Source organism: Epinephelus moara, unplaced genomic scaffold (assembly GCF_006386435.1).
Source record: "Epinephelus moara isolate mb unplaced genomic scaffold, YSFRI_EMoa_1.0 scaffold4528, whole genome shotgun sequence".
NCBI classification, from domain to species: Eukaryota; Metazoa; Chordata; class Actinopteri; order Perciformes; family Serranidae; genus Epinephelus; species Epinephelus moara.
In genome coordinates, this window is record NW_026082346.1 from 2,354 (window position 1) to 13,776 (window position 11,423).

General features: G+C 45.3%; 1 protein-coding gene across 1 annotated transcript; it reads right to left on the reverse strand.

The window, feature by feature from the left end:
* Positions 1–318: 318 nt before the first annotated feature.
* LOC126387465 (centrosomal protein 43-like) lies at positions 319–11,279 on the reverse strand (the record flags this gene model as incomplete). The annotated part of the gene is made up of 9 exons (XM_050039976.1): positions 319–977; positions 1,067–1,154; positions 1,305–1,338; positions 1,700–1,774; positions 1,887–2,017; positions 5,944–6,021; positions 8,359–8,433; positions 9,500–9,556; positions 11,062–11,279. Coding segments are annotated over 9 exons (837 nt in total), but the record flags the coding sequence as incomplete, so codon positions are not given.
* Positions 11,280–11,423: the final 144 nt, after the last annotated feature.

Genomic DNA, 11,423 nt, shown 5'->3' on the forward strand with positions numbered 1-11,423 from the left:
TGTGTGTGTGTGTGTGTGTGTGTGTGTGTGTGTGTGTGTATGTGTGTGTGTGTGTGTGTGTGTGTGTGACCCACAGCTGTTTCTGTGTGTGATACATGTGCTAAGGTTTACACAACATTCTGTGGGTTTACTTTAAAAACAAAACTCTCAGGAGGAAGAACTGGTTAAAACAAGTTAAAGTTACCGCACAGTAAATCTTCACATATTTCCTCCCCTCACAAGTTGTATCCTGTTGCCGTGGAGACTCGTCAATGAGCAAAAACATGGTGAGGTGTGACTGTGGAAGTGTGTGTGTCTAAATGTGTTCTGATGTTAATATTCATTAAATAAATGATTTATTCACAAAGCATTTTTTAAACATACAGTTACAAAGCGTTTGACACAGAGGCAGGAAACATTAAAATTCAACAACACGTAAATGTTTGTGTGTACATGTACATATGTTCAGACCACAGACGAGAGACAAACTAATGTCTGACAGAAGCAACGAGGAGCTGGAGCTGCAGACACCAGCTCTCAGGAGAATCAGCACATCTGATGAAAAAAAGACGTCTGTTCACAGTTTGGAAGAAACAACTGAAAAAGTTTGGTCACCTCTGAGCGATGATATGTGACGTCACCGCCCTCGGAGGTGGTTGGGTGCGCTCTGGTCCGACTCTGGAGACGGTCCCTCTTGGGGGAACTCGGCGTGTTTAAACTGGTGATGTCATTAAACGCAGCAGAGTTTGACTCAGAGGAACTGAACACGGCTCAAACATCCTCCGACACTAACAACTGAAGCTTTGCAGTGAAATCATTCTCCATCAAACAGCCTCTGGATACAAATGACTTTATTTTCTCCTTGACGCTGTACAGACTTAAATATTGACGACACAAAGAGGTGCATGATGGGAAGGTCAGGCCACGTCCTCCATGTAGTCGGCTCCATGACTGTGACTGAGCTGAGAGACGCTCAGATCCTGAGTGGTTTCATCAAACTGCAGATCAAACACCAACAACATGGAGTTAAAGACTTACAGGAACAGAACTCGCAGGTCAGACCTGAACCAGGAGGCCATCTCATCACCTTGTCGCTGTTGTCGGGTCCCTCGATGGAAACCTCCTCGATCTCCTCGCCGATGCTGAGCTCACTCTTGGACAGGTCCGACCGATGGCTGAAGCAGACACAGGAAACCAGTGTTAAACGATGATCCTTCCCGACTGACACTGGTTCTGATCCCGTCTTTAACTTCATCACTTCATCGTACAGCAGAGTGAATCCTGAGCATGATGATGTCACTGAAGCTGCATATCATCGGTCTTACCTGTTAAAGTCATCGTCGTATTCCACATCATCATCTGTTAAAGTTCAAACAAAGTTTTATCAGTGAAGTTAAATCATTTCAACACGTCTTCATCTCTGAGGTTTAACTCTTTACAGACCACATGTTTCTGACTTTCTTACAGCCATGTTTAATTCACACTGTTTAAAGATCCTCTCCACATGTTGTTAACGTGTCCTCCTCAGATCTCCAGAGGACAGGACTCTCTTTAAGGGTTGTTTCTTTATCTGAACTCAGACTGACGCAGACTGGTCAGAACCATGAAGACACCATAACCTCACCCTGCAGAGTGAGACATGAACCAGCAGAGGGACAGACTGTCCCCTCACAGCGCTGCAGCAGGAGACGCTGTGACGTAACGACGGTTTGAATCGTACCGATGTGCAGAGATCCAGTTTGATCATTCGGAGCCTTTGAGTCTCTGAAGCCTCGCTGTCTGGAGTTCAACGCTCCTGCAGGAAGAAAACACACACTGTGACACACCTGCTGCAGGTGATCCTGCAGAGGGCGCTACAACAACTCCTGGATGTTCAGAATGAAACTTTAACAGTGTTAAGCTCTGACCGTTCCTGCTGTGGCTCTGCTCTGAGGCACTGCTTCCTCCTCCTCCTCCTCCTCCTCCTCCTCCTCCTGGTCTCGGGGCCTCTGACAGGGACCCTACTGGACTCCCTCTGGCCCCTGTCGCCTCCACCTTCCTGGGATACAAATAGCACTCAGTCTGTGCTCAATGTTACTGCCCACTGCTCACAATCACTGCTCACTCTCACTGTTACTGTTAATGTCACTGCTCAAAGTTACTGTCTCTGCTCATTGTTACTGCCCACTGTCACTGTTAATGTTAATGTCACTGCTCAATGTTACTGTCACTGCTCACTGTCACTATTCCGCTGTGAGGGTCCTGAGGACAGAGGGATGTCGTATGCTGTAAAGCCCTGTGAGGCAAACTGTGATTTGTGATATTGGGCTTTATAAATAAATTGATTGATTGATTGCATTGACGATTACTGTTACTGCCCACTGCTCACAATCACTGCTCACTCTCACTGTTACTGCTCACTCTCACTGTTATTGTCACTGCTCATTGTTACTGTCACTATTCACTGTTAATGTCACTGCTCACTGTTACTGTTAATGTCACAGCTCACTGTTACTGTTAATGTCACTGCTCACTGTTACTCTTAATGTCACTGCTCACTGTTACTGTCACTGCTCACTGTTACTGTCACTGCTCACTGTTACTCTTAATGTCACTGCTTACTGTTACTGTCACTATTCACTGTTAATGTCACTGCTCACTGTTACTCTTAATGTCACTGCTCACTGTTACTGTCACTGCTCACTGTTACTGTCACTGCTCACTGTTACTCTTAATGTCACTGCTTACTGTTACTGTCACTATTCACTGTTAATGTCACTGCTCACTGTTACTCTTAATGTCACTGCTCACTGTTACTGTTAATGTCACTGCTCACTGTTACTCTTAATGTCACTGCTCACTGTTACTGTTAATGTCACTGCTCACTGTTACTGTTAATGTCACTGCTCACTGTTACTGTTAATGTCACTGCTCACTGTTAATGTCACTGCTCACTGTTACTGTCACTGCTCATTGTTAATGTCACTGCTCACTGTTACTCTTAATGTCACTGCTCACTGTTAATGTCACTGCTCACTGTTACTGTCACTGCTCATTGTTATTGTCACTGCTCACTGTTAATGTCACTGCTCACTGTTACTGTCACTGCTCATTGTTACTGTCACTGTTCACTGTTAATGTCACTGCTCACTGTTACTGTTAATGTCACTGCTCACTGTTACTGTTAATGTCACTGCTCACTGTTAATGTCACTGCTCACTGTTACTGTCACTGCTCATTGTTACTGTCACTGCTCACTGTTAACGTCACTGCTCACTGTTACTGTCACTGCTCATTGTTACTGTCACTGTTCACTGTTAATGTCACTGCTCACTGTTACTGTTAATGTCACTGCTCACTGTTACTGTCAGTGCTCATTGTTAATGTCACTGCTCACTGTTACTGTCGCTGCTCACTGTCACTGCTCACTGTTAATGTCACTGCTCACTCTCACTGTCACTGCTCAGTGTTACTGTTGCTGCTCATTGTTAATGTCACTGCTCAGTGTTACTGTTACTGTCACTGCTCACTGTTACAGTTACTGTCACTGCTCATTGTTAATGTCACTGCTAACTGTTACTGTTACTGTTACTGTCACTGCTCACTGTTACTGTCACTGCTCACTGTTGCTATCAATACTCACTGTTATTGCTCACTGTTACTGTTACTGTCACTGCTCATTGTTACGGTTACTGTCACTGCTCACTGTTACTGCTCACAGTTACTATTACTGTTACTGTCACTGCTCACTATTACTGCTCACTGTTACTGTCACTGTCACTGCTCACTGTTACTGTTACTATCACTGCTTACTGTTACTGCTCACTGTTACTGTTACTGCTCACTGTTACTGTCATTGCTTACTGTTACTGCTCACTGTTACTGCTCACTGTTACTGCTCACTGTCACTGCTCACTGTTACTGTCACTGCTCACTGTTACTGTTAATGTCACTGCTCACTGTTACTGTTAGTGTTACTGTCACTGCTCACTGTTACTGTTACTGTCACTGCTCACTGTTACTATCACTGCTCACTGTCACTGCTCACTGTCACTGTTATTGTCACTGCTCACTGTTACTGTTACTATCACTGCTCACTGTCACTGCTCACTGTTACTGTCACTGCTCACTGTTACTGCTCACTGTTAATGTCCCTGCGCACTGTTACTGTTATTGTCACTGCTCACTGTCACTGCTCACTNTCACTGTTACTGTTACTGTCACTGCTCACTGTTACTGTCACCGCTCACTGTTACTGTTACTGCTCACTGTTACTGTCACTGCTCACTGTTACTGTTACTATCACTGCTCACTGTTACTGTTACTGCTCACTGTCACTGCTACTGTCACTGCTCACTGTTACTATCACTGCTCACTGTTACTGTTACTGTTACTGTCACTGCTCACTGTTACTGTCACTGCTCACTGTCACCGCTCACTGTTACTGCTCACTCTCACTGCTCGCTGTCACTGCTCACTGTTACTGCTCATTGTTAATGTCACTGCTCACTGTCACTGCTCACTGTTACTGTTACTATCACTGCTCACTGTTACTGCTCACTGTTACTGTCACTGCTCACTGTTACTGTCACTGCTCACTGTTACTGTCACTGCTCACTGTCACTGCTACTGCTCACTGTCACTGCTACTGTTAATGTCACTGCTCACTGTTACTATCACTGCTCACTATTACTGCTCACTGTTACTGTCACTGTCACTGCTCACTGTTACTGTTACTATCACTGCTTACTGTTACTGCTCACTGTTACTGTTACTGCTCACTGTTACTGTCATTGCTTACTGTTACTGCTCACTGTTACTGCTCACTGTTACTGCTCACTGTCACTGCTCACTGTTACTGTCACTGCTCACTGTTACTGTTAATGTCACTGCTCACTGTTACTGTCGCTGCTCACTGTCACTGCTCACTGTTAATGTCACTGCTCACTCTCACTGTCACTGCTCAGTGTTACTGTCGCTGCTCATTGTTAATGTCACTGCTCAGTGTTACTGTTACTGTCACTGCTCACTCTCACTGTTACTGCTCACTGTCACTGCTCACTGTTACAGTTACTGTCACTGCTCATTGTTAATGTCACTGCTAACTGTTACTGTTACTGTTACTGTCACTGCTCACTGTTACTGTCACTGCTCACTGTTGCTATCAATACTCACTGTTATTGCTCACTGTTACTGTTACTGTCACTGCTCATTGTTACGGTTACTGTCACTGCTCACTGTTACTGCTCACAGTTACTATTACTGTTACTGTCACTGCTCACTGTTACTATCACTGCTCACTGTTACTGTCACTGCTCACTGTTACTGTCACTGCTCACTGTTACTGTCACTGCTCACTGTTACTGTCACTGCTCACTGTTACTGTCACTGCTCACTGTTACTGTCACTGCTCACTGTTACTGTCACTGCTCACTGTTACTGTCACTGCTCACTGTTACTGTCACTGCTCACTGTTACTGTCACTGCTCACTGTTACTGTCACTGCTCACTGTTACTGTTACTGCTCACTGTCACTGCTCACTGTTACTGTTACTGCTCATTGTCACTGCTCATTGTTAATGTCACTGCTCACTGTTACTGTTATTGTCACTGCTCACTGTTACTGCCAATGCTCACTGTCACTGTCACTGTTCACTGTTACTGTCACTGCTCACTGTTCAGGGTTTAAAATATTGCTTCAGGACTGTTTTACATGTGAACAGACTGATGCACAGTGAGTAGCTCCTGTCTGCAGCCGACTCTACGGTCAGCTGAACGAAACTGAAAACAGGACGATGGACATTTGTCCTGATGGACGTCTGACAGAATGGTTAAACACACTGAATTATGTGTTTCTAATGTTTTCATTGAGTGATGAAAAGGAGGAGAGTCTTCAACAGCTGCACCTGCTGATAAACTACAGTGACTTTTTGTTTTATCACAGCTGGATGCACCTGTCCCTGTCACCTGACGTCTGCAGCTCACCTGAGCTCAGAGCTCTGACTGTGTTCAGAGAGACCATCGTCTCCCTCGTCCTCTGAGTCAGCAGCCAGGACAGACAGACTGAGACCGGACACACAGACAGACAGACAGACAGACAGAGAGGGACAGAAAGGAAGAAGAGTCAGAGACACAAAGAGGACAGAGACAATGAAAGGGTCATTCTCATCCTCACATTATAAAGAACGTCTGTCCTTTAAAGACAAATGTCCTCACTTTATAAAAAAATGTCTTCTGTTAATCAAAACAAACATTTGGTTTATATGAACTCTGTCCAGGCTGGACGTCCTCATGTCAGACTGGTCTTCACAGAGACAGAGGACGAGGACACACACTGCACTAAAGACACCATGCAAAGTCATGCAGAAAGTCTCGTGAGACATTCGGGACAGTTTAGTCTTTCAGTGGTTGTGTGTGACTGTTAGAGCAGGAGAGAGGAAGACGCCTGGAGCTGCTCGCTGCTTGCTGCTCAGCGCCCCCCAGTTTGACCCACTTCCTGCTCAGAGCTCATTAAAGTTTGATGGAGCCGACAGTGAGATGTAAACTGATTCACTTACACTCCTCCACTGAGACTTTACACTGACATGGACGCCTGTGTCCTCCGCGGGGACATTGCTCTCTTCACACAACGTCAAACACACTGTCCATCACACAGTCAGCCGAGCAGCTGCAGGCGCCTTCAGCCTCCTGATGACATCACACATGAGCTGATGACATCAGACATTACAGGTGAATGATGAAGATTAAACAGCAGTGTCAGTCCCTCCTCCTCTGTCACCACACTGATGCATGCTTGGAAATCACTCTGACATGCCTCTGGTTAGTCAGTTAGACGGTGTTCACACATCATAAAGAGACAGATGTTCACAGGAGAACAAGACCTGATTCTGGACTAAAACCAGTCTGCTGAACCAGTGAGACCAGTGTCCTCTGACACAGCGGAACCAGTGAGACCGGTGTCCTCTGACACAGCGGAACCAGTGAGACCAGTGTCCTCTGACACAGCTGAACCAGTGAGACCAGTGTCCTCTGACGCAGCTGCTGGTTTCTGTGTGAATGTGACTCTCAGCTCAAACTGGGACTGAAGACAAAGATGACATCCCTCAGGACTTCATCTGATCCACTTTCCTCCAGCAGCAGATATTTATTATCTCAACACTGCTCTGAATGCACCACTGCTACTGCTGTAATACTGATACTGCTGCTGTCTGAGCTCCTAACTCTACTTCATCTGAACAAACTAAGTACATGTAGCATAGTATTTCTATTGTCTGCTGCTTTATTCTACTCCTCCAGATATTGTACTGTTCAGTGTCTCTGATCTGACAGCTGTTAAAAATCACACAGCTTATTAACTGTGACGCTCTGATTCAGTAACACGAGGTTGTCTCTTCAGTCTGATCAAAGGTTGGTGTGTGTGACACTGTTGATGAGTGTCGCTCTGTAGAAGTGGTATTTCTGACCAAAAAATGTCACGTGACTTTGTTCTTTCATGTCACATACCTGGAGAATTTTGTAACGTTGTGACGGCGTTATATTTTTTGCACAATGTATTGGGTAATATTACCACTGTTGTCAAAACACCTGACGACCTCTGATAGAGCAAGACGCTGCATTTTTTATACGACATATCGACGAACATCTGGACTCTGGCATGATGGAGGGAAGTTAATACACACCACAACGTCACCGCCACAACCGGGCCGTAAACAAACTACACCACGGTCACATGACTTAACGTCACCGCCACAACTGGGCCGTAAACAAACTACACCACGGTCACATGACTTAACGTCACCGCCACAGTGAGGCTGTGATGTCGTGTTGGGCGTGACGGCGTTTTGTAGTCTCATCTTGTCAGGGAAACATAAAACTATGGTATTTACTGACGTCACTTCGGCTTGTGTGAACCACAGAGCTTATTTCACACACTGGCATTAAAACCAGGAAACAGGAAGTGCTAACATGCTAACATGCTACCTGACTCTGTCAGGAATGAATAAAGTTTTGTGTGTCAGTCCTGATGAGCTTCAGACAAACTCTTTGTTTCAGACATGAATACTGAATATTTACTGAGACACAGAAACACAGATAAAGAATCCTTCAGTCTTCTTTCTCTAAAAGTCTGAACAGAAGAAGAAGAAGCAGCAGTGAACGTGCAAGTGTATGAACGTGTGAGTGTATGAACGTGTGAGTGCCGCCTCAGGACCAATTCAGATAGAGAGACAGCAGACTGAAGACAGCAGAGGAACTACAGACGATTGTCCTCCTCAGTGAAGTGTCTCTGTGTGAACACACTGTAACTGACCAAACATCAACGTCACTGAACGTCCGTCCAGCCGCCGAGGACAAACAGCACGCACTGATCTCAGGTCAGACACGGCGGCCGAAAAGACTCACTCGCTGAGGCTTTTGCCTCGCCTCATGGAGGACACCACGGGCCCAGAGAGACACTCCTCCCTCAGGGGGACAACACTGCAGGGTGAGGATGGGGGACGCACAGGAAGCGGAAGGCAGGGAGGACGAGGCAGAGAGGACGAGGTAAGGATGCAAGGAGCCAGGAAAGGGTATAAGGAGACAAGAACAGGAAGTAAAATAGAAATATAAAGACATCTTGGACAGAGTGGGGACATGAGACAGAGGGACAGACACCTGGACAGGTGGGACATCAAGAGAGGGACATGACAGTGTGTAAGGTCAGAGCAGAGAGAGGGAAAGACACCTGGACAGGTGGGACATCAACAGAGGGACATGATAGTGTGTAAGGGCAAAGCAGAGGGACAGAGGGCCTTTATTGTGAAATCAGAGGTGGTGACGGAGATGTTAAGCGTCAGATTTACTGAACATGGTTTTAATAAACGTTCTGTACTTCCTGTTTGGGTTAAAGTTTTATCACCACATGCTGGCGAGTCATCGTCCGCTTTAATAAACATTTCTTTAACGTCCTGACAGATTAATATGATGTAATAATAATAATAATAATAATAATAATAAAATGTTTTTCCACTGTACAGGAAGTGAATTGGGGAAAGAGGTGTTGGATCAGCGCTCTGCGACAGATCAGGAAACAGAGTGTGATTGGTTCATCCTCAGACACAGAGTCAGGATCTGAACAACAGGAAGAGGAAGACAACACAACAGCAACTGCACAGGAAGTTGAATACAGCACGTAGGAGCAGAGGGCTGAGTCTGGGGAGGAACTTTTCTCCTGAATCATTTTAAAGAAACTTAAAGATGTGAAACTCCTGTGTATCACAGCCTGAACTTATGAACCACTGCCTCATACTGACACACCAACGCTCATAAACCATCATTTAATTATATTACTATGATAATATTTCTCCCATCAAAGATATATATCTGAAACACAAAGTCCAGTCGATGTTTAAACTCATGTCAGTAATAAAAACTCTAAAGAAGACTGTGTGCTGGGGTCAAAAGCTCAGGACAGAGCTATAGTAAGAAGACCCTTCAAATCTCAGGCATCATTTAAAGTTGACTTTACTGATGATGTCATCACTGAGAGAGCGGAGAGTCTTACTCTTTGTGACTGTTGGTCCGTTCTGATGGGTCCTGGTCACCCACAGGAGAACTGCCACTGGACCAGAGGACACACGCACGCACGCGCACGCACGCACGCGCGCGCACGCACACAAGAACACACACACACGCACACACACACACACATACACGCACACACACACACACACACACACAAAGAGAACACACAGTGTGTGAGGTCAGTCTGTGTTATAACGAACAGATCAGAACGATCACGATCAACTGAAACAACTTCAAACTAAAACAGTTGTGCTCTGATAAAAGATGATCAGTGATGTCATGTTTGTTTTGTCTGTTCTTCTCATGTTTGTGTCTTTGTGTTTATAAACACATTAAATCAAAAGATAAAATCAAATCTTCATATCAACACTCACACTTATTAATGTTCAGATTAGGGCTGTGCGATTATGGAAAAAAATCATAATCACGATTATTTTGGTCAAAATTGAAATCATGATTATGCAGCGCACGTGATGACTTATATTGTTTACACAACAGCATGTCATTTCTGTCTCTACATGGTCGCACGTTTACAATTCTCCCTTGCTCTGTATCATGCGTGGCGGAGTTCGGCCCCGATGCGCACACACACACACACAGACCAACCTCTCTCGCTCTCCCTCTGCCATTTTCCACACGCTGTTTTTGAAATCTTACGCGATCACCTGCCCCTCGCATCATTCGTAGTTCACCTACTTGACTGGCTTGTGGAGTGAGAGGAGGGGAGAAGGCGGTATTGCACATGCGTGGCTTCCGTAGAAGACAAAATAACATCTCCAGGTGTCCGTGACCAAAAATTGTTTACCCTCGATTTCAGTAAATTTGAAATCGTTTGACCTCAAAATCATAATTGCGATCACCAGACGATTAATTGCAAAGTCCTTGTTCAGATTCATTTTTATCCTCTGCTGACGTTAAACGGATTCACGCTCAGTTACAGCTGAAACCTTAAAAAGATTAAAACTGTCTGTTCAGACACTACTAATACCTCCTTCTGTTTAAAACCAAAGTGTGAAAACAACATGTTGTGGGTTTATGCTAAGCTAGGCGAGCCGTTTCCCCATTTCCAGTCTTTATGCTAAGCTAACTGTTTCCCCTGTTTCCAGTCTTTATGCTAAGCTAAGCTAGCTGTTCCCCCGTTTCCAGTCTTTATGCTAAGCTAGGCGAGCCGTTTCCCCGTTTCCAGTCTTTATGCTAAGCTAACTGTTTCCCCTGTTTCCAGTCTTTATGCTAAGCTAAGCTAACTGTTTCCCGTTTCCAGTCTTTGTGCTAAGCTAAGCTAACTGTTTCCCCTGTTTCCAGTCTTTATGCTAAGCTAAGCTAACGTTTTCCCCGTTTCCAGTCTTTTGCTAAGCTAAGCTAAGCTAGCTGTTTCCCCTGCCGTTCATTTAGGCTTCATGATCCACTAAGCAGCTTTAACTGGAATGACAAGGCTCCGCCCCCAACGCTGTATCCAGGTGTCTTTGTACATTCCTGGTTAAAACACAGACTTTTCCTGAGGTGTGACTACACCTTTACTCAGCCCAGGTCATGTGACCTTACCAGCCATAGGTCTTCTGTGGTTTGGGCAGTGGGTCGTCGAAGAACGAGTCCCCGTCTTCAGGATCGTCCTCCACCTCCTGGTTCAGGTCCAGACGCTCCTTCTTGTGGTCAGACGCCTCGCTGTGTCTGGAGCCCTGCTGCTGAAGGTCTCCTTTACCCACAGAAGCCACGCCTCCCGAGTCCTGAGCGTGAACATGAAAACATGACAGACGACACAAACATTAGGCGTATCCAGAAACAGGAAGTTGAACATCAGATTCAGACTGTTAATGATGACAGAGGAAAACATGGAGGCAACTGTCCCTGATGTCTCCTCATGATGTTCATGTGGGAGGCAGACACTGTCTCCACATTTAAGACTA